This window comes from Schistosoma haematobium, chromosome ZW (assembly GCF_000699445.3).
Source record: "Schistosoma haematobium chromosome ZW, whole genome shotgun sequence".
Taxonomy (NCBI): domain Eukaryota; kingdom Metazoa; phylum Platyhelminthes; class Trematoda; order Strigeidida; family Schistosomatidae; genus Schistosoma; species Schistosoma haematobium.
Genome location: NC_067195.1, coordinates 18,218,094 through 18,243,590, shown reverse-complemented (window position 1 = coordinate 18,243,590; position 25,497 = coordinate 18,218,094). Strand labels below are relative to the sequence as shown.

At 33.4% G+C, this 25,497-nt stretch overlaps 1 protein-coding gene across 3 annotated transcripts in view; it reads right to left on the bottom strand.

The window, feature by feature from the left end:
• Positions 1-9,121: 9,121 nt before the first annotated feature.
• Positions 9,122-25,497, bottom strand: part of MS3_00002923 (uncharacterized protein) — a 90,596-nt gene continuing 74,220 nt past the window's right edge. Inside the window, exons 8-12 of one of the 3 annotated variants that reach the window (XM_051210582.1) lie at positions 24,803-25,166; positions 19,278-19,748; positions 15,600-15,833; positions 13,380-13,488; positions 9,122-10,561 (exon numbers count right to left, since the gene is read on the bottom strand). In XM_051210582.1, the coding sequence (XP_051070589.1) occupies positions 10,479-10,561; positions 13,380-13,488; positions 15,600-15,833; positions 19,278-19,748; positions 24,803-25,166 (1,261 nt within the window). In that variant the 3' untranslated portion in view covers positions 9,122-10,478. Of the gene's footprint in view, positions 10,562-13,379; positions 13,489-15,599; positions 15,834-19,277; positions 25,167-25,497 lie in introns of all 3 variants that reach the window. The other 2 variants (XM_051210581.1, XM_051210583.1) reach the window with 2 other exon arrangements.

The window sequence follows — 25,497 nt, the reverse complement described above, 5'->3', positions numbered from 1 at the left end:
TTACTAATTTCGAGAGGTCAGTTCTGATGCCCTATTGAGAAGCCATGAATACTGGAGCCTAACAATGTAAACTATGGGTAATCTTCTTATTGAAGACGATGAGAAATGAGTGATCAATACGATGAATTAATTGGAGTCAGACATGTATATTACTGGATGCCGGCTTAATGGTCCATATGTTTAGCACTCGCCACAAGAAATGAAAATCCCTAGTTATGTCATTAGGAGGGTTGTGGATGTTTATTGCTAAGATGTACCAAACTGGGATGAAACAACTATCCACTGCTTCCTAGCTTTCACTGGTTGTCTAATTAAAGTCCATCCGGGATATGAACCATGAAAAATCAATTGATTTTCAGTCAATTAAACTTAGTAATAATTAAAAAGATGTAGATAAGAACGTTCTTTGCATTTTTTTATTTTTACAATCACGTTAGCTAAATGTTAACCACTGATCCTTTTTAAAGCCTTTTTAAGTCAGATTAAACAGTTTTAAATCATTATTACACCTTAAATCCGAATGGGTTTTCAATAGTTTTATCATGAAAGTTTGATCAAGCGGCAGAATGATATCATTATTGTTTCTTACATCTGATAGTATTTGTGGTATATTCCATGAATACAGCAAAGTAGAAGCATTAAGAAAAAAATAACCAATTTTATAGCAGTTTGTAGTAAAGGAACAATTTCACTTATGAAACTATGGGTTTAGAATCATACATTTTTCTTATTTTTTAAAAGATCATTTCTCTCCATGTACTTTTATATAATAAGCTTAGTGTTAATCAATTTGAACATGACGTAAAAAAACAAGTTGACCGTTTACCGCTTATCATTATGTTAAATAACCAACTTTATTATTGATAGAAGAGACTGATTTATAGGAAAACATTTACCAAATCATCAAAGATCATTTTACTTCATGTCCACTTTGTGTACGATTCAAGATAAATATTCAATTCCACTTCTTTAAAGTGTGTGTATTAGTTTGTCTTAGTATTATTTACTGATTAAAAAACATTCACCAAGCTGGAGCTATACTAGTTTCATGACAATTATATTGCTTTTACGTAACGTCCTAACTGTTATGACTTGTGAACCTGTGTACCCTGTATATTGGATAACGCAACGACACCGCCAATCAGAGGGCAGCGGATTATCGATCGGACCAGTGACGCATAAAACACGTGCGAGCAGTCTAGAGTTCTGATCGGTCCTGCTCCCCCCTAGCCAGATAAGTCCAGAACACAAGTCTCAGCCTCTGCGATATGAATCATGTATTTTAAACATACTCGGTTTATATATCAACCAGAGAGACCACAACGTACCATAAAATATGAAACAACATAAAGGGCGGCCTGCTTGAGCATCTGGGCTACCTGTTTCTGCCATCTAGATATTCCAACAAGTTATCTATTTTTGTTTGTTTTAATATATCACTATGTTTATTAATCGCATAACCTATTCTGCTGCGTTTCTTGAAAGTGTACAACCTTTCGTTGTCAAAGTTACAAAAAACTCAATAAGAGACAATGTGGTTGCTGGCAATATACAACGAAAAGAGTGCACATTATTCAGATGTTCATTTACTGAACTGCTAACATCTAACTGGAGATCACTCGATATATATCGCCAGGACCGACCATTAAGAAAGAAACGGAAACTTGTTGAAATACTTTACGCTGAGAATTCTATATTGTACCAAAAATATAATATTGAATAAAGCTGATAATAATAATAATAATTTGTACAATATTTACCCGCAAGTGGCTGTGAATGAGGAAGATAGTAATTGATAGACAGGCCATAACTCAAGAATGGTAAATCGTATAATAATAGTTCATTAGGTCAAAATAAAACTCATAATAGGAGGGACATGAATATGAACAGCTTAGTTACATAACAATTATACGATAAAAATATACTCATAGTACTGGTCCATAAATGGATCCCAAGAATTACCGTTCATTATTCTTATCGGGATATAACAGTAACGACAACTCTATATTTACAAGTCTGATGACTGTTATAGTATTGTACAATTATTTTACTTCAAAATGCTTTCATCTTTGATCATTCATTTGACTTGAATAATATCCTGTAAAAGTTTTCATAACCAATGAAAATTATTCATCTTAATGCTTCTAAACATTGTAATCTGTATTTGTTATAACTAGATCATGCCAATAAATTGTTGGAGGCAATTTATATTTTTAAAATACATTTTATAGATTAAGCAATTGTTTGTATATTTGGCTTAGAATCATTGTTTAGTTGAGAAACAAAATGAGTCTTGACAGATATAAGTGAAGTAGTGCTTACAATTACAATCTAATAACTCTGATATAAATTTTTAGGTATCATTACCAAGATTCGATTTGATCATTTCGAATACATTGAGCATTGGGTAGATGTAGATAAATAAAAATAATAATATTTGTAATATCTCAATGTGTAGAAAAATTAGATTTTCTGATGTTTCGTGACTTAGTGTAAGCCACTTCTTCAGAGAATAAATAAATAACCAGATCCAAATAGATTACTTATTTATTCTGATATAAGTGTTTGAATTACTAAGATGTCTCTGTCTTCTTCATATTTTCATTGAATTATTTACATAGTAAATTCCATAAGTATAAATTATTCAGATTTATTGAAAGGTCAAAAACATGAATAACTAATTCATTGAAGAGTTTGTGTGGAAAACAATCACAGTATAAATTTCTAGACTCATTTATCAATTAAATAAATGTTCACATTATGAGAAAAAAACTGAAAGTAACAAGACTGGTTGATATTATTTTAAGTGGAAATGGAACATAATATAAATCTCAGAAGGGATTTTGTCGATATTTTAGTAATTTTAATAGTTGAGATCATGAGTAAATTGAAGCTAGATCACCATGGAAAACCTAGTGACTAGTGGAGTTCAACTGGGTCTGTTGTGAGATAGTAACTCAATGAAGACAATGGTGGATGTGTCGCTTAATTTCATGGATTAGTTGAAGTTAGATATTAACAGGGTTGCCTGCCGGTTCAATGGTCTAATGGTTGAGAGTTCGTGTGCGAGACCGATAGGTCCTGGGTTGGAATCTCACAGGGCGGGATCGTGGATGCGCACTGTTGGGGAGTCCCACAGTGGTACGAAACGGCCGTTCAGTACTTCCAATTTTTTCGTGGAGGTCAAGTATTAAAATAATATAATTCTGCATTCTAACACTAGGGATTTTTAATCCATCTAATAAATAAATGACTGGTATTCGAAATTTAGTAGCTAAATAAGAGATTTATCTTTGTAAGTGTAGTAGAGCATTTAAACTGATAAAAGATAGACAAATGTAAAGGTTATAACTATCTCACAACAGACCCAGTTGAACTCCACTGGTCACTAGGTTTTCCATGGTGATCTAGCTTCAATTCACTCATGATCTCAACTATTAAAATTACTATAATATCCACAAAACCCCTTATGATACATATATGATTAAATATTGAGTTGATGAACTAACAGTCTTTTATGAGACAATGATAATACAACGAGTGACCTAAGCTGACAAAATAATCATTTTAACTAAAGAAATAAAATAGTTTACTTCGAAGTTTACTTATAAGAAACTCCACTTAACTATTCTACTAAATTCTTGTTGTTTTTTTAAAATTTTCTGATTCAACTGAATAAGAACATAAATGATAATTGAAAATAGTAAAGAAAATAACCTTGATTTGAGATGGATTAAGTTATTATTATTATTATTTTCCACAAAAATCTAATATTACTTAACCATGATTATAACTTATGAAATAATGTCAATAAGGTCAGATGGAATTAAATTAAATGAGTGAATTCATTATGTCATCATTATTGTTAATGGTTTTATATTTATTATAAAAATATGACTTATTCTTCTTAAGTAATTCTGGTTACATCCTCATTAAATAAGAACTATTATTGTCTATTCAAATTAGGTCATTTAACATAATTATCATTGATTTTAACAATATAATACCCTATTGATTTGGAATAATACGATTGTTTCTACGATTTCATGTGATGGAATAATTTAGGAAGCATATAGATTAGTGATGAACAATTCCCTCCTTTTTTTTTAAGAGAGAACTTTTTCATGACTCCTTATACATGTATTCTGTGTACTATGTACCATGTTATCTTTACTAATTTCTAATATTATTTGATCAGGGATATTAAGTGCCTAGTCAGTACTACACAAATTTAGATTTGTCGTAGGTAATGCCTTTGATTATGTCTGTTTAGTTTTATTAAATTATTTTGTTCATCTAAATAAGACTTCTTAACAAAGCTAGTGAACTAGAATAGTTGGATAACGGTTGATAAAGTCAGTCTGTTTCATTTAAGATTGTCGGGAAAATCAATCTAATACAGGATTTAATAACAATATACGGTATGCTTGAAGAGAGACGAAGATTGATTCATAGGAAACTTCGTAATTGAATTCTTCGCAAATGCAGGTCAGTCTCATAATAGACTCAAGATTCAATGTCGTTTACGAGATGAATAGAAAACGACCAAAGATGGTTGGCATGTGGTAGTGAAAGGAAAGTATGATTGGTCACTGAGAGTGAACAAACAGACACCACCTCATGACTATTAAATATTTGATTTCCTTTGCCTCTCATTGATTTCTACTTCAGACTCACTGAGAGTGGCTGTTTGTAATTGTATTGTCTAGTCTATACTCTGGTTCTCTATTTTGGGTCGTAAATCCTGAATCTGACATAATGTGACTAGTCTCATCATATCAACGTATTATCGTAGTATACGTGAAAGTGATAGAAAAAATTTTAAAATATCTTTTATATCATTAAAGGTCTTCTGTCTTCTTAGTATTGCTGAAGCCTCAGCTTTAGACTCAAAAAAGTCAGAAATATATATAAGAAAAAGAAACTTATTCAGCCTCTTATTTCGCCATGACCTTGACCTTTAGTTTTACAATGATATTAACCTATCATTCTCCTTCTTTATTGATCTCTCGACTCGCTAATTTACTTACTCCGTTTTATTTACACAGTTTAAATCTTGAGCTGATTTCAGCTATATTACCAATGAGAACTTGCGACCACTGGATGACCGTTTCGTCCTAGTGTGGGACCCCTCGACAGTTCACCCGAATAACACCATGCACAGGAGTCGAACCTATCATCGTCGGTCTCGCCTCAGTAAACTAAGCATCTAGATTAATGGACCTGCACCTGACAATGGTGGTATCTAACCTTAGTCAGTTCACAGTTTTCATTCGTAGTCCATCTGAGAACATTTCGTGATTTATACTGTGAAAATTCTATAAACTTCACAGATCTTTTGAAGTAATGAAAATATTATCGTTTACCTTCGTAAAGAGTATACGATTTGCGGTCCCATAACTTCAAGAATAAATCCCTAGAAAAAACTTCACTGAACCAGTCTTGCTTGTTTTGTGTCTCGTACGGTGCATTCTATTTAATTCATCGAAAACTAAACAGTTGTTTTATCCTGGTATAGGACTTTTGATAGTGTCTATTCAAAACCCTCCCACAAGATCTTCAGATGACGCTATGAGTGTTGAGCATTCAGACCAGTGAGATTGCACTCAATGATTTACATTTTTAGTTTCACTCGATTCACCATTATTCGGAACCATCATTTATAGCTCTTTATGATTAATCATTTTACACCCAATGTAGTTGTGCTCCATTAACCACAACTTCCCACTAAAACTTCATAAGTTACCTTTCTAAGCAGATTGAGGAGTTGTGGTTTTGATAGTTGAATTCATGGGTCAATATAAGCTAGACCGTCATTGGAAACCTGGAAGCACTGGACGGACATTTCGTCCTAGTATAGGACTTCTCAGCAGTGTGCAACTATTAAAATTACTACAATCTCCACAAACTCTCATAGTAACAATAATCATCATGTGCTCACTAGTGACTAGCTTCAAGATAAATTTCCTGGATTTTTGGTGAAACGCCATGACAAGTGGAGTTTAGTCCGTGTCGGATGAGACCTTTATCCACTTCAGACAGTGGATGAAGGGTTGCACAAGATCAAGGATTAATTGAAATTAGACATTAACTCTGTTGGATGGCAGATCAGTGGTCTTGGGGTTAAGCGTTGGTGTGTGAGACAGATCTTGAATTGGAGTTCCGCGTGAGGGATCGTGGATACGTACTAATGGGGAGTCCTATACTAAGACAAAACGGCCTTCCAGTGCTTCCAGGTTCCCAATGATGGTCTAACTTATATAGACTCATGAATTTAACTATCAAAATTACTACAATCACAAATCCCCATTTTGATAACTTTATAGTAGCTAAGGTAAGACATAAAAAGTTCGAAGTCGTTTACCTGTTGTTAATTTACAATAGCTTTGAAATGTTCTCACTATGTTCTCCACCATGTATATCATTACTGTTAAACATCGTCTAACTAATAATGGACAAAGCATCAATAGTTCATAATTATCAATAAACGAACGACTTAAAAACTATTGAGATTCTCCAAAGTCATAACCGATAGTAGGCTTGGACTGTATTTATATGTTTTAAAGGATACTATGATCAATGCATTGATTATTTATATCACAAAATACGTTTTGGAGAAAGTAGCGAAGGAGTGATATTCGTATAGAACTAGTAACATTTACATAGGATTAAAACAAAAATGTATTTAATTTCGTCATGGTGTGGTGTGTGCTACTTATATTAACATAAGTGGTATTTGATGTTAGTCGTGAACAGAAGGTCTGACAGCAGAGAGAAAAGAGGATCGAACAGTAAAGAATGGAAACAGAATGCACTTTGTATGAAAATGCAAGAACAATGAAGTCTGAGTCATTTTGAGACAATTGGTGGACATTTTGCGAATTAAGCATTCACTTTATAATTGTTAGATTTTATTAACAAGTCCTGTAATTTTGTGTTAAATACATTCGATTGTTCCCACTGGTGTTCGTGTCCACTACAATGGTATGTTGCTGGAATGTTTCTTCTAACTCGTCTAGAAATATATTAAACATACTTTATAGCAGAAAAAGTGAGGTAATATTCTACGTTATTTCTCATATTTTGGGTTATTTGTAGAAATTAGTTCCTAAAGGATTGATATCAGCTGGAAAATCTGTGGAAAACATGAAATACTGGTCAAATATATCGTAACAGTTTTTGAATTCTCAGAATAGTATATCAACAACCATACCAGGAATTGAACTAGTGACAATCTAATCTTTCTCGCATACAAAATGGGTAAGAAAAAATTGTGGTGTTTTTAGTGGAGTTGGTTATTAATAATCTTCAGTTGAAAGATGCTAGAATCACCTTTCATTGATCATAACGACGTCATTAACTATTGTTCCATATTTTGTGTTGATAGAACAAGTTCGAATGTATAAAATCTACTCATCTGTAGAAATGCTCGAAGTATAAGAGCGATAAGATAAGTATATCACTGAGTGAATGATTAGTTCAAGCAGAATATATTTGATTAGTTTATGTGCATACTAACCCTATATGTATTTTGAAAATTCGATCATTAGAGAATGATTAAATAATGCCAAGTAACTACAGTGAAGTTTAATATTGTACGGACATCCATGTGAAACATCTGAGCCCTATGTAGAATGATTTAGCCTTAGTATTACCAGTTTGGCTGTTATTGAATTAATCTTTATCATTGTAAATTATCTTTCTGTATACCTTATAGCCTAACATTAATAATATTCATGTTAAAAGTCAAGATACGGTATTTTGAAGTAATTAGCAATTATAACGTAAAATATTGCGAAAGTTCATTTAAAAAGCTACTGCAAGTATGGTAAGTAGTATATGAATATTCATCAAAAAACGTGTTAGGACCCGAGTTATACCCAGCAGATTAATTATTGCTTGATATGATGGAAAGAAAAGTCAATTTTCGATTGAATTACTCATTATGAGTTTTATTCAACATTACATCCGTTTTGATTCAACGTGAGGATCATTTAGTGTAGTATTTGATTGTTTTCCCAGTATGATATTTTCTTCTGTATAATATACGATATTCTTGTATTCAATTGACATGAACTATACTCAGTAAGTGTTTTGTTATAACTAGGCATGTAATTTAATCTTAATTAATAATCAAAATGGGTGTACAATCAACATATAAACGAGTGTATTTTAGACTATTTTGATTCGTCGTTGTTATAGTGTTTGGGGCTAATAAATCTTCACTTATACCAGTCTTGTGTTCTTACTTTCGATCGCGGGAATTGCCGTGGTCCCTCGTTCCGAGTATAAGTGATCAGCGTTTTTTCCGGCATAACAAAACGATTTTTGCTACCCTGAAGGACAGTCTGAAAACTATTTGATTAACGAGACTGACGTACATGTTCAGCAGATTTTTTGTTTAAATTATAACTAGAAGGCCATTGCTGTTCTTATCTGACTTCAACCTTGGTTTAACTCTGGGAAATATCAAGTGCTTGATATTTACATATAGTGAAAATTTGACGATCTTTCAAAATAGATTAAGTTTCTAAAACCAGAAATATTTTAAGATCAAAATTCAAGGAATCAGATATATGTAGAATAAATCGTGACTTCCAACTTTAGGTGGCTGAAAATGTACCAAAATGGTTTTTAATACGAATAATATAAATGATCTACAAACCGATGAAAAATACCCACATTCGTCCATTTCCAAACACATTTGAAACTGGTTATAAGGATGTTCTTAACTCGGCTTTCAGGGTTTTCAGTTAAAATTGTTTAAAACGAATACTGAGGTTTGTTGAAACCTAAACAACATGAAAATCTCCAGCCACCCAGTTCAATGAATGTTCAAAAACCATTTATACCAACATCAAACATGCTCTGCTAATATTAATTTACTATCCAGAGTGATGTGGCTTACATTGCTTTTATCAATTACCTTTGTTTTTACTTATTTCCCAATTTATTTAGTCTGACGTTTATATTTTTCAATGATGTTTTATGGACAAGTTTATGCATGATCGAATTGCTGTTCGAAATATATCACGCTATTTGATTCGTTACATGGTTCTGATAAACTCGTCTTCTAATTGGATTATCTAACCTTTCAAAGAAATCAACAACAGATTGAAAGTTATCAGGCAAATTGATTAGTTTATTAAATGTTTTCAAAGCAGCTCATAATAATAATATTAAATATTTTAATACCAATAATAATAATAATAACAGTAGTAATATTCATAATGGTCAGAATAGTAAAATACGTCCGTAACCTTGAAAAAAGACTTCATGACGAATGGATAATTAACATAAACCATGACATTAAGAACATTGACAGAGCTCTAATCCTTATTCCAATGTCTTTATTTACTGACACACACACACCCTTATACACTCAAACTCAATGAATGAAATAAATGACAAATAGAGTAGTCCCAAGAAATCAATAGTCAGCATATAAAGCTGTAATCTATTATTTGTTGATATTAGATTGCTTGGATTTAAGTGTCTGTGTCACTGTTTTTTGTGATAAACTTACCTCCAGCGTACAGTGTAAACAGGTAGGTCTAGGGCACAGAAAGATTGTTTTAAGTAGTTGTGATGACATAATATTACATCAGAGATTGTAGATTAATTAATTCACTGTATATAAACAGTTCCACAACAATTGTAGGGCAGACAATAGTAGATAGTAATGACGTCAGTAATAATAATAATAATAATAATAATAATAATAACAATAATCACCCTTTAAAGCAATACAAATAACAAGCGGTAAAATTTAGATTTAATTTTTATATATAAGAATATAAAATAAAATTAAATATGTTAGTACTATGCGTAAAACAACAGAACAAAATTGAACATTCAAAAAAATTAATAACCATATTGAAACACAGAAAGAATTTATTAAATGAATACACCGACGATAATTTCTTTTTTTAGAAATCAATAATTTACCATTTAGTTGCTATCATGGTTATTGTGTTTATTGTTGTGCAATTTTAGACTAGTTCCATTCCAATTTATTTGTATAATAATTAGTATATGTGTGCTGATATCATTCGGGTATTAAAAATGAGTTATTATTATTATTTTGTTTTTAGTATAATGTAGAAGTGGGTATTCGAAATGAATAGTATCAATCGAACTGGATCCCTTAGTATCAAATAACAACAACAACAAAATTATTGAAGCATAAGCTATTTCAATAGAAATAATGCGAAAAAGCACCGAAAAGAAATTGAAATAAACTGTTAAGCAATAATAATGCTAATAATAGTAACAATAATGGTAATAATAATGGTAATTATTATTATCAATATTTTAATTACCAATGATCAATGATTATAATAATAATAATAATAATAAAATGAGAAAAATCAGAAAGGAATACGTCTGATAAAATCCCAGATTCCCTTTCCCCTTCTACAATGAAAACCCAAATGTATATTGTAACAATTGAATATGCTCCAGTTTGTAGCTATTTTTTAGTTTTCAGAAACAGAAACGTCTAAATCTTCATTGATTGGATGCTCCACTGAATATTTCAGTGTTAATTCACGAATTTCACCTAGGCAAAGGAAAAAAAGTATATGTTGCAGTAAAATATTGTAAAAATCCCAAGAAATAATTGCGTCAAACCCTCTGTTTATTTATTTATTTATTCCTGTCTTGCCCCATTCATGATTTACAATTCATTTCGTTTCACTTCACAAAAATTTCTGATCTTTAATTGCGCTGACAATGTTCCTTCTATTACGCATTTTATTCACATACCTTTTATCATTGAGCTGAGTAGGTCAATTAATTTCTGACGGTCATTTGTATTAACGGTTAACTTGAAGGTCTTTGATTTGATTGGTATGAGGAAAACTTGTTTTAATCAGAATCTATAATTTAGTGAGGATATAAAAGGCTGAAAATCATTAAACCATGTTAACCATGTCAATTAAAGAATGGGATAGATTGAAATTCATTGATTCATGAGCAGTGTTTTCAAATATCCAACATTCATTACAGCGCACCATACTATTGGGGGACAAAGTCCGACTTGCGATTCCACGTAGTGCTCAATGGATAGTGGATGATCTCTTTCAACATGAACTAACGCAAGCGGCGCGGTGGAGATAGAACCGACCAACCAATCCGCAGTCAGATGGAAATCGGGATAATCACCCACTGTGTGTTAATTTTGATTACATGAGAAGAGAAGTCGACATGAATCGGGAGTGCGATTGAGGCATTGGAGAAACGTTTTCTCTTGGTGTCTGAAAAGACTAGTCTGGAAGGGCCTACGAGGTCTGGTAGGGGAGGGCCAAAGAGTAGGCCATAATCTGTGCCGTAATCAGTGCACACTAGTCGACACTAAATAGAATTGTGGTAAGAGCGTTCAGTGAGCACATCGTTTATGACGAATTATTTACATACTGATTTGAATACTCGATATTCACTCAGTGAAAATACTGCTGGGCTTAGAGGCCTGGAGCGTTCGTATCTATGCCTATGTGTATACTATGGAGTGCATGAACCTAGGCTTATGTATTCTATATGTGCATGTGTCATGCACTCGCGAGTGGAAACTTCTATGTCTATATGTATTTACGGGATGTATGGACTTGTCTGCTTTTTCTATAATCACATGTAAAGAATACTAGAAACTGCGCCCATCTACACCCATTACTTATATCACTGGAATGTATGCATCTCTGATATCCGCATTTGAATATATATATATATATATATATATATATATATATATATATATATATATATATATATATATATGAAGCATACTTGGGGATAGTTACAACGTTTCTTCACTGGTGATTTATAATTGATATGAATGATCAAAATACATAGTTGATTAGTTTTATGATGGATAAGTTAATATCTATAACGTTCTATTCAGGAAAATATTACAGAAAGAGACAACAGTTGAAAACTCAACAGTGTAAGTTAGTTTAGAAGATTAACCATCAAAATGTTCACACAACATTTATAGTATTCATATTTCAAATACATTTTCATTACAATTTATCTCAATTACTGATTATTATGTAAAACAAAAGCACCTTTGGTGACTTAATGGTTAAAATATCTAGCATTTAATTAGTATATTGTAAGTTCGAATCACGTCCGATCTAATTCAGGTTAGCAAGTTCATGTGATATCATTAGCTTACACAGAAATGTGTTTCAAAACTGAGTACATCAGCCATACAACTAGTAAAATAGCTCTATAATTATTACACATAATAGACGTTTGAGCACGCATCTAGAGTGGATATGATTATTCAGGTTATGCTGCTTAATAAATTTGAATATGATTTAATAAAACCATTGCATAGAGAGAAGTGAATTTAAATGAGCTTAAATTATTAATAATCGTAAATTATCTTTGTATTGGTTGAACGGAAAATATAAAAGATTATTTTGAATGTGGTATTTACAACGATTTGACTTTAGCTGTACAACTACTGGAACTAAACAACAGTGGACAGATGTTACATCCATTTTTGAAACTCCTCACCAGTAATCACTGACATCTTTAAACGAAGTCTAATATAAAAACTCTGAGTTGAAATCCAATCGTTCATGGTCTCAGGTTCAATCAATTTATGATAAGGAATGATCTTTTTCCAGTGTTACCAATGACTTACTCTCAATTTGTTTTAGTCCACAACTTCCATTTCGGAACCTTATGAAGCTTATTATTATTCCCACAACTAACGTCAATTCGTGAAGAAAATTACCCTCAAGTTATACAAAATATCTCTACAAAATCATTTGGGCAAAGAAGATCATTTATAAACACTAGTTCATAAGTTAGATGATTGAAGGTAAATTGGTACGAAATTTTGGAAATATATTTCACGATAATTGTCACTAGTCAGGAAGGCGTATCAGCACTTTTTGGGGGAATTAATATTCTCTGTGAAGTTTGAATCAATTTCATCCAGCTTCCAACCATCTGGATTCAAATGCATAACATTAAAATATAGTGTACACAATTTCGAGTCACTTAGAATAGTGGCTCAATTAGAACTTGATCAACAGAATTCAATCAACGCCAAAGGACTACAAAAAATACACTGTTTACTATTCAATGGTCAATCAATTATAAACTGGTTCATAACTCGCTACGTTGAAATCAGCTGTTAACCTTATCTACTCACGATTTCTGAAAGCCATATTGTATTATGTAACTATGTGATTTTTAATAGTTTATCGATAATTGAACCAACCCTTTGATTAAGGGATTAGAATTCCATGAAGTAAAGTATATATTGTAAATTAGAGATTAATTGAAGAAATCTTCTAATCTGAATTTCAATCAAGTTATTAGAAATTCCCAAGTTTACAATGACATTATTGAAAAATTTAACTCACCTGGACCTAGATCCAAGTCCCATTCAACATTATTGAATTTATTCATTCTGATTGGTCTATTTTTATCATATTTTTCTGGATGTTTAATTGTTGGCTCTAAAAGGCTAACCTAATTAGTGTACAATTAAAATGGGAAATAATTGATATTGTAGAAACAATCTTATTTATTTATTTATTTATTCAATAATATTTTATTACAAAAAAACTCATGTCGTTGACGGGTAATTCTAAAACATATAGTCAACCCTGGTCATGTACTGCTACAAGATTCATTCTTCAATATTATCTACAAAGTCAAAAGAACTTGTTCAAAGAAAGTTCAATTAATAGTATAGGGTTTGTGGAGATTATTAAGTTTTTGATTGAGATCATGAACCGATTGATGTTAGACCAGCACCTTTAGAAACCTGGAAGCACTGGACGGCCGTTTCTCAGAGTTCTAGTGAGAAGCCGTGACCAGTGGAGCTAATCCATGTCGGGTAGAGACAGGTATCTACCTCAGTACAACGGAAGTTGGTCGCGCAATTTCGTAGATTGGTTGATGTTAGACACTATCACCATTGGATGCCGGCTCAGTGGTCCAGTTGGTTAAGCATTCGCACACGAGACCGAAGGCTCTGGGTTCGAATCCCGCGAGCGGGATCGTGGATGTGCACTGCTGAAGAGTCCCACAATAGGACGAAACGACCGTCCAGTGCTTCCAGGTTTCCAAAGGTGGTAGTCTAACATCAATCGGTTCATGATCTTAATCAAAAACACAGAAAGTTCAGTTTAAAAACTTGTACACTGTTGTAGTTTTGACAAACCATTAATCCATATCTCATCCCTGTGTACAAAAGAGTGTTCAATCCCTTATTCTACGATGATCTTAGTACCCGCTTATAGTTTTTCAATTTTTTAGTGTTAATTATTATCTTATTGTTCACGTTTATATTTTTAAAGTAGATAATCATTTTTCGTATTTCTTTTTTTAAAATTATCATTATTTACTACTTCTAAGATTATTACATAACTTGGAAACTATTCCTAATTTTTGATTGCTTTATGAAAAATAATGCAATACCTATGCATTTTTTGATAGATTATCATATTCTATACGAGAAAAAGTTCAGTTACCTTCAATTAATTTTTTCAATGAAATGAAATTCCTCTATTTGTTATTAAGCTACCACGTGAAATAATACCATCGAAAGGATAATTTTCTACATTGAAACATCTTTAATCGTGGTATTATTTCATTGGAATCATGAACCGATGAACGCTAGACCACCACTGAAATCCTGGAAATACTGGAGGAGTCCCGTCCTAGGAAAAAACAACGGCCGCCCAGTGCTTCCAGGTTTTCAATGGTGGTCGAGCTTAGATCAACTCATGAATTGAACTATGAAAATGCCAATTTTGTCATATCTACAACCCTAGAACTAGAATGAGAATCAAGACATAGAATCAATGACCCTAGGTAATTGAATTGAGCTATTGGGTTCTTAACTTAAATTTTTAGGGTTTGGGTTCCAATGAAAATAAAAAAAAATACTTTAGGCGTTCAGATTATAGTGCATAGCCAAACTATTGTGAACAATATGACATGAGAAAAAGCCTGAAAGCCGGTCAACACTTTAACTTATTTTATAAAATATATCTACATTATCTCTTTGTTGATAGTCGTTTTCATAACAACTTGAACATTTAAAATGAGACTTACAAGCTGACTTACAACAAGTTATATAAGAGGATAATTTTTAAAATACTGGTTATTTATAGTCATTGCAATTAGGAAATGTTCTATCCTAGCTAATCAAGGGAAAACTATTGGATATCATTTTGGATTACAAATTATCATAGTAATGTTTTAAGAAACATGAGTAATAGTTTGGGACGAATTCATTTTCATAACTGTAAATATACAGAACCTCTACTTATACTTCTCTTATCCTCAGTTTGGAGCTCAGGTATATGGGATTTTCTGGGTGGGGCTAGGAAGTGGTAGGAAAGTAGGGTTCAAGTACCAAACATATCACGATCGTTAAAGCTAACATCTTACATGACCCAACTACGATTGTTTTTATCAGTGGTTTTAATAAAATTACTCAAATGATTGATATTTGATAAGGAGTAAGGAAATAAAGTGAATTATTCTGAAAAAAATAGGAAAAAACAAAACAGGGATCAAAAGCAGAAAGAATTTTAGAAGTTAAAAAAAGTTAACAATGAAATTCTTACTTTAATTTTATCCTCTGCACTGACTGGAACTTGATCAACAACCATTAGACGTACACGACGATCAAATGTATTACGTACTTCAATTAATTGTTTAAATGTCATTGTAGCATTTTTTCCACTCGAACCGGTACCTTCACGATATTTGAATAATGGGCGATATAGTATTTTTATACCATTCTCAGCGCCTAAGTGACAATTAAACTCTTCGCCTGGAGCGACAGCACGTATTTCAGACTAAGAAGAAAATTTTAAAGAAGGTCACATTTATTTGCAGAACCCATTTAATCCTAATGAGGTGCAAATGAAACATTTTCAAATAATATAGCTTTATTATGTAAAAAATAACTCTACACATCGATCTTCTGGGCTTATTGACGGTCTCATGGACATGGGGTTAGCAACTCCATCCCATAGAAAACAATCTTGTCAAGAAAAAAAGCTAACTGGAAAAGTCATTCCAACCATTGAAACTCTGTTCATGGGGTTGGTGAGTCTTCATGTAGCCGAGTTATAACACCTCATGGTCAAAACCGAAATTCTCAGGAAATCACGACACCTATGCACCTTCTAACAGCCAGAGCAACTATTCACATAGGTAAGTGGAATATCCGGACAGTGTTGAAAACTTGGAGGACTATTCAAATAGCTGCGGAAATGAAAAAATACAAACTGTTGGTACTCGAAATAAGTGAAGGCCATTGGACGGAAGCTGGACAGAAAAGATTAGCTTTGAGAGAAGTTCTGTCGCACTCTAGTCATGAAGAAGATGAAGCTTCGTACACACAAGAAGTTGCACTGACACCCTCCGAAGAAGCACGATAAGCACTTATAGGATAGCAATCTCATGAATCCAGGATCAACAAAGTGTCCTACAAAACAAAGAGGAAGGCTATTATGATGAACGTTATCCAGTGCGATGCACCCACCAATGAAAACAATGAAGATGATTAAGATCAACTTTACAAGAGGCTGCAGTCCATTGTAGAATAGTGCCCAGGATATGACCTGAACGTCCTGATGGAAGACCTAAACTCCAAGGTCGGAATGGACACAATCGGGTATGAAGACATCATGGGACGACATGTATTCGCAGAAAGGAATCAGAGTGGTGAGAGATTTGCAAATCTATGTGCCTTCGACAAAACGGTTACAGATGGCATCATATTCCCGCATAAACGCATACGCTAAGTTACATGGGTTTCATGAAGGATGTAGGAAAAAGGCAAGAAACGGATATAGCTCCAGATCAGCACAGTGGTGGCCAAGCTAAACCTGGAACTTAAAAAGTGCTGGACAACTGCACAAACAGCATTACAAATGTCTAATACAACTTTTCTTTCAGATTCTGATAGACTCAATCAATTCAACCCTGTTCAAGAGCATTAAAACTTGCAAGCAGAAGTACGTGAAAGACCTAGCAATCAAAGCGGAAAGACCTGCAAGAGAAGGAAATATGAAACAACTTTACATTACAACGAAAAAACTACCTAGGTGAAAGAGAGCGGCCAGTCAAGAACAAAGAAACCAAGCCAATCACTGAGATCTAAGAGCAGCGGAACAGGTGGCTAGAGCACCTCAAAGAACTCTTGAGTAGATCAGCTCCACTGAACACTTTGGACATCGATATACCCCACAGAACTTACTGTAGATGTTATCCCACCAATAATCGGAGAAATTAGCGTATCCATCAGATAAATCAAGAATGGGAAAGCAGCAGGATCAGACAACACACCAGCTGAAGCACTTAAGTCAGACATCGAGGTAACTGCAAAGATGCATAGATGTTCAGACCAAATCGAAACATTACGGATCATTATTGAGCAATTAGTTGAGTGGAACTCGTCACTATACACCAACCTTCTTGACCGTGAAAAAGCATTTGACAGTGTGGACAGAAGAACATTATGGAACCTTCTTCGACAATATGGTGTGCCTGAGATCGTAACCAGCATATAGAATCCATGCGACGGACTACATCGCAATGTTGTGCATGGAGGGTAGCTGACAGGTGCATTCTAAATGAGGATCCATGTCAAACAAGGCTGTCTACTCTCGCACTTTTACTTTTTTTCTGGTGGTTGATTAGATTATGAAGACCTCCACATCTCGGGGAAAGCATGAATACAATCGGCGGCTTGGATGAGGCCAGAAGATTTGGACATTGCAGATGGCTTAGCTCTTCTATCCCGTGAACAGCAACAAATACAGGTGAAGACAACCAGTGTAGTAGCAGCCTCTTCAGAAGTAGATTTTAAAATTCACAAGGGCAAAAGCGAGATGGTGAAGTACGACATGATGAACACCAATTCAATCATTCATTCATAGTTAAGAGGATCTGATGTACATATGAAGGCACGGATTGGCAAAATAGGAGCAGAATTCCTATGATTGAAGAGCATAAGGAACTTAAAAAAACTTACAGTCAACAAAGTCAGTCTTCAGTACAAGTGTCTAGACAGTTCTGTCGTACAGAGCTGAAACTTGAAGAACTACAACCATCATCAAAAGTACGGGTATTTGTAAACAGCTGTCCACTCAAGTTACTACAGATTTGCTTGCTGAGTGCTATCAGCAGCAGTTCACACTGTGGGAGAGAACAACCAGCTTCCAGGTGAAGAGGAAATTAAGAAAAGTTTTTGGAGGCGGATAGGACATACATTAAGGAAAGCATAAAACCGCATCTCGAAGACTAAAAGAAACTAAAGGAAATAAGACAGACGGAAGAACACATTGTGGCGGGAATTGGGGGCAGGCATCAGAAGAATGAATATTACTTGACAACAACTGAAATGAAGAATGGGGGACAGAGTCGGTTGGAAAATCCTGGTCGTCAGCCCATGCTTCACCAGGGCTAACAAGCTTAAGTAGGTAAATAATGTTAAAACTAAAGTTGCCAATTATGGTTTAACCTTTTAATCGTGATGTCCGCTGTCACAACTAGGCGGGTTGTGATCTATGATTGGCATGTAGAATTTCAATATATATCGCATTGATAATTGCACAAGAGTAAGGTGATTTGATTGATGAGCACTTTACAGACAGGTTTGACAACTAGCAAAGTGGCTACTATTCAGTGAGAGCGCTAATTACTACAGTTTCCTGTAAACTTACAGTAGCATATTCTAATGATTTTTGTTTGGATCTTTGGTGAAAAAGAACGCTATCCGCTCGTAAATAGAATTTATCTGAGAACAGTAGTAATATATATATATATATATATATTAGTGTAGAGCCATGGTGAAAAACTAATTGAAAAGAAATTTTTTTCGCTTGATTCGTTCATTTTTTCCTTGTGGCTGATAGACCTTGTAAATTCCAATGTCTTCAAGTTCAAAGACCAGGTTGGAGGTGAAAATGATCAAAACAAACACAAACAATGGTCAAACATATATGGACAACAAGTAACCAAACTCTAAGTCAACAGAATAAACAGCTATTCAGTTGTGGCGAAATTCTGAAAACTCACTTTACTGATGATGTTATCGAGAGAGACAATGTAATATTCACGACTAAATCATCCAGTTCAGAGAACAATACACATTCAAAATCCTCATCCTGAGATATAGATATTCTCCACAATCCCAGAATGACCTATGGTATTAGGTCTTTACAATAAAATATTTGATATTAGGAATATAATTGATAATATCGATACAAAGATAATAATAAATGACTTACTTTTCCAATAAAAGTATTATCAGCATATATGTTAGTTGGACCAGCCAAGATAGAAAACTCCGTATTGTTCACGGCTGTCGCTTTCAAATAAGCATACAAAGAACGCTTTGGCACAGTTACGTATTCATAACGTGGTTGTAAATCTAACAACCCGACAGTGACACGATTAGGTTCGTTATCACACCGAATTATTGCCGGGGGTCGTGGGACCTCCAGTTGTATCGTTGCAACTGTTCCAACAGGCGGTGCAGATTGTTGTGATGTAGGCAATGTTGCAGGTTGTGAATTCATTAAAGTAGAAATTCGATTTGATAACAAAGGACTCTGAGAAGTGACGGAGTTGAACAACATACTTGATCCTAATGTACGTCTATTGATAGGTCTAGTGCTAGAGGAACGTAATCCAGTTGCATAAGTACTTTCAATACTACCACCACGTTGCAGTGTTCCAGATGGTGTGATACCATCGCGCTGAAAACAAAATGAGAAGTATGAAAATTATTGATAGTGTATATTACTTTAACTTAATATAATGATGCAAGCCTAAGTTTGTGAGTCAAGTTGTTTATTAAGAGACAAAAATTCTAAATATTAAGTAACCATAATATTTATTGCATTTAATTACAAACTACGGTCCTATTAACTGATTACTAAAAAACAGCTTGTATTAACCGGTTGATCTACTACGTAAACTTAATGATTATTAGCCTTTCTCTTATAGATTTTGTCAACGTTACTTTTATTTGCAGTTTTAATCGTTGAGAATTAATATAAAAGCTGATTTTAACTTACAATAGAAATGATACAGATATAGTCCTTCTAATACGGATACTATCGGAAAAACTGTTCAGTAAAATTTCGTTCATTCCACTTATATTCAAAGCAAATGTTTAACTAAATCATTTTATTACTGTTATCTAAAATGGTAAATATTCATACGTCGTGTAAATGTTTAAAAAGATTGGGAATTTCATAATTAAGGTTGATATTATCACGACCATATAAAGTTTTTTAGTCGAATTTTCAATGAGTTTCCACTTAGATACTATATAAAGTGTAAGTAATCGTTGAAAAGAATACTTAAGACCTGGTGTATATAGCATTTCCTTGGAGATAAACATTATAGTAAACTAACATAATATATCTGTCTACTTTATAATAATTCGTCTATTGTATTCAATTGTTTCTTCCCATTCATTCCCATTCAAAATCATTTCAAACAGTTAACTTAATTTTCAGTTTGTTTAAAGACTACATAAACATAGTAATTACTTAATGTCCATATCATACAATTTAAATTATATGGTTAAACAAAAAGAAGTAACTCGGTAATTATTAGGAGTGCGATAACATGTGAAACATTTATGTAAAAGAAGTTTGTGAAGACTATCGAATTATATAGTTTACATCAAGGATTGAGCTAATTTAGACAATTATGGAAAACTAGGAAGCACTGAACAACACCCAAGCAATGTACATACACAAAAGCAACTAGGAATTGAACCCAGAACCTTCAGGTTAGGCGGTTAGGACTTAACATTTTGACTACTGTGTTAGTACATAACTGTTCTCATTTCTAAATTCAATTTACATTCGTTGATCAAATAGACTATGAACCAATAGTAATGAAGCAGTCATAAAATTGTTGAAATTAAGAAGTAATAAAATCTATGTCTAGAGTTTCTTACCAATTACCATCGACCACTCTATATTTTGTTTTGATTTAAATAAAAATTTTACCGTTTATATTAAATCTATACTCATTTGAAATAAATTAGCCTTTCATAAAATCAAATTTAAAAAAATAATATGTTCATTCTATTCTATTTTATTGAGATCATGAACTGATCAATATTAGCCTACCACTGAAATCCTGGAAGCAGTGGATGGCCATTTTGTCCTACTTTGGAATTCCTCATCAGTGTACATCCACGATCCCACACGTGAGACCTTTATTCTCGCGCGAACGCTTAACCTCTAGACCACTGAGCCTACATTTAACGATGTTAATGTCTAAGTTCAAATAATCCATGATATTGCGCAACTATCTTATTCTAGATGTAATCTATTAATAAATCATTCTATTCTTTCAGTCAAATGCGTGAACGATTTATAAGTCAATAACTTGGTAATAATAATGATAATGATAATAGTAAGTGGATTAATCAATCTCTAATACAATAAACGATCTCTGATCAATAATCAATAAAAAAAATCGAGTAAACACTTAAATGAACCCCTTTTGTCTTTAAATTCAATAAAGAAATCGATTACACATTGACTATCAAATGGAATGAATTGAGCGGGAAATAACTTTGAATAAGTAATTAATAATTCAAAGCATAACTATTAGTAATAAGAATACAATAAACACAGAAATGAACCAATATCAAATTTAAAAGTCGACATTACAATTTAAAATCAAAGAAGAAATGACAATTTAAACAGCATAAGAAAGATACAGTACAAAATAAATTTAGATAATTTTTAAAGAAATTTAAAATAACCGAATTTATTAACGACAACAACAAAAATATCGTTGCTAACCGCTTGAACCATTCCAAATATATTTATTAAACATAGTTTTAGAAATAACCATACAACCCAATAAATAAACGGTTCATTACACATCAGGGATTTATGAGTATGCCGAGATAAATGGTTGAATTTAGAATACCTATATATCGGCAGCAAAATTCTATCTAAAATCTCCCCGCGGCGCTGCTGGACAATAGGGGCAACCTTGGTAATTAGTTTGGGCGGTCGACGGAGATCAGGCTAATTCTTTGTTCTGCTGTAAACGGGATGAACTGGTTCCCTTTTTTTCAGGGCTCACTAAAAGTTCTACGGGCTGCCCGATGTTTAATGCTTATGTGTATGAATTGCATGAGTTCCGGCTTGTGTGATTTATGTATATTGGCATATCCAAAGGGTACGTGCCTGGGCTGACACGAGGAATGTGAACTAAAAAATGTCTGCCTTATTACTGATAAAACCAGCAGCCTAATACATGAGGTCAAAACCATAATAAAAAGTATGGTTACGAATACTAGGGAGAAGCGACCATCAACCCTTCATGAAAGAGTGCTTACGCTTACGTACATGTCATGAAGTGCAAGTGTCAAAGTCATTATACCAGAGATGTACATGTAATGAGTAAGTGACAGTCAGCTGTAGCAAATGCGTTAAAAGAGAGTGATGACCACCTACCCTCCTAGGTTGGTGAATATAAGTATATGTATGTTATGGGATCCAAGAGTGAGAACTTATGTGTTATTGGTATGCATGTAGACGCCCACGAGCCAAGACCTGGGAATGACAATTTCCCCACACAATTACATCCACGCAGTGGATTTCTGAGCCTTGAAAAACTGAGGCCATTTCCAAAAAAACCCAATCGGCTTCATCGGATAAGGCCTGACCAACCTGAAGATGGATGGAAAACTGTCCCCTTATTCTGTATCATATTTATTGAAACTTCTTTATTTCGAATTCCTTCAAATAACACAAACATTCCGCCATCCGTATTATGAGATCTCGATGGGATCTCCGTACGGAAAAAATATGTCTCATTTTGCTTGTTATCTTGACCTAAACCCTATGTCATCATTATTTTCATTTTTGATACGATTATATTTGGAAATGACCGCATCTGGTAAAATTATTTCTCATATTCTGTCGATCTTCTCGTTAGTTAATTATTTCCGGTATTATTTCACTTAATTCTCCTTACTATCTCCATGTGTTCAATCATTTGAACAGAAGCACTAATTTTCATGAGATAACATTATTTAAATGATAACGCCTTGTTAGTAAATTAAATTTACACCCCTTTACTGTATTTGCTCATATCCTGTGTCAGTTACTCAGGTTCTGTTAAGACTAGACAAGGGTTGCTAACGAGTGACAACTAGTATGAAATATAGGCCCAGTGTTTTCTGTAAATTAATTTTAATCACCTATCATTGAAATATAGTGCAGAAGATATCGAATCACCCAGACTAGTGGTCACACTGAAATTTGATTAGCACTAACGTATGAAAAGCATGAAATTGGTTACCAAACGGCAAACTGTACTTATTTTAGCATTTATAACCAAAATATTATTATGAAAAGAACCTTTATGTATTGAATATAAATGTCAGCCTCTCAAATAGTTCATGATTTAAATAGATTTAGCGGTAGAAAAAAGGCACTTCGTAGATCAATGTTTAAACATAAAAATATTAAATCTTACTTAATCAGACATATACATCATACATTGTTTAACGGTATGAATAAAGTATGTGGTAGGTTAAATTAATCATAGTCAGTTTATAAATAAATGTTAATGTGTAATAAATTAATTTTATTGATCATTACTAAAGATTAAGTTAACTTCAGTTTGGCATGCTTTCCTTTACTAATGAAAAATTGAATTCACGAGTCTATCTAAGCTAGAGCACCATTGAAAACCTGGAAACACTGGACGGACAATGCTTCCTAGTTTGGGGTTCCTCAGCAGTGCACATCCACGACCCTGCACGTGAAACTTCAATCCACAACCTTCCGTCTCACGCCTAACCTCTAGACCATTGAGCTGGCATCCAACGGTGGTAATGTCTAACTTCGGTCAATCCATGGTCTTGCGCAACCCTTCATCCATTGCCTCACACCCGACACAGATTGAACTTCATTCGTCACGAATTTGCACTAGAACTTCAGGATATCTATCTTGAAGATAATCACTAATGAGTACATGACTATTATCAGTGTGGGGATTCGTGGGGATTGTAGCATTTTCACAATTCAACTCATGAGCCGATCATAGATGCGCACTGTCGAGGAGTCTCATACTAAAACGAAACGGCCGTCCAGTGCTTCCAGGTTTCCAATGGTTGTCTAGATTACATCAACTCGTGAATTCAATTTTGAAAATACCACTATCTTCACAAATTCCCATAACGAAAATGAAAAATTAATGATTGAATTTCAATGATTATTTTAAGTTACATCATTTCGATTAGGTCATCAGGAGTCATGGAAGAAATTTCATTTCTCTTACATAATCTTACATCTTATGGGTTTGTTTTGTTTAGAAAACATTTGCGTGAACTGAAAGGATAATAATTGAAATTTTCAACCTTTAAGCAGTGGAGTTGCAGGTCTGGACTTAGCTTTACCTAATTCAATATAAACAGCTAAGTAATATTAGCTAACTATTACACATAAAAAGTGTAATTCAAATGGAAGCACACAAAATTGTTTTATACTTGACAAATCAGTAATATTATCATTATTTCCATTTATAGCTTGGTATTATTTCAATTTCATGTTCGAAACTTTACAATAGTTTATCAACACACAATCTGACCCAAACAATGAGCTACAATTGGACAAATAACATCAACCAATGTATATAATACAATTCTATATAAGCTACACATGTTTATAATTTTCTCACTCTGAAAGAGTAACTAACAAACATTCATCAAAAAACACAATTATCACATTATATAATGCAACAGTGTACAAGATCTGCACACCTGAGTTATAGTACGTATTGTTTCACGTGATTTCGATCTTGGATGTAGTTTATTTCGACGACCAAGCGATGAATGCAACGTAGTTGATGCCATACTATCACTTCGTCCAAGTGTAGAGCAATATTCAGTTGAATTGTCATAATATGCAGAAAGACGATCAGTCATTTCATATGAAATAGTATCATTTAATCCACGCGTAAAATCGGAACGTTGCAATGGAGGTGTTTGATAAAATACAGCTGCATTGGCAGAAATACGTTTAGAATAAGAAGGAATTGTGCCAGCAGATGGTAGTCGAGATGTTTTTTCATTTAAATTAGATTTGTCTATACTTTGTAACTGACGACTAGAATCAGGCGATACGCTAATATGATGTAAAAAGACATACAGATGAGCATTGATGAACATCACCCGAATACGAAAATGTAGAAGTACAACAAGAAGAAGAAGAATTATGATGATGATGATGATGATGATGACAATGTGGAACAAAACGGTGTTAGGAAAGAAGGTAAGTTATTAAAAATAGAATGTTATATTTTAGATGTAAACAAAATTATCGCCCTTTCTGTTGAGAAAAAAATGAGTGTTACTTCCTGACTTAGATTTGTAAAGGATTAGAAAGTGGCAATATGCAATCTTACAGAGGTTCACGTGCATATACAAACACACTTTGTAATGCAAAATTAATAAAT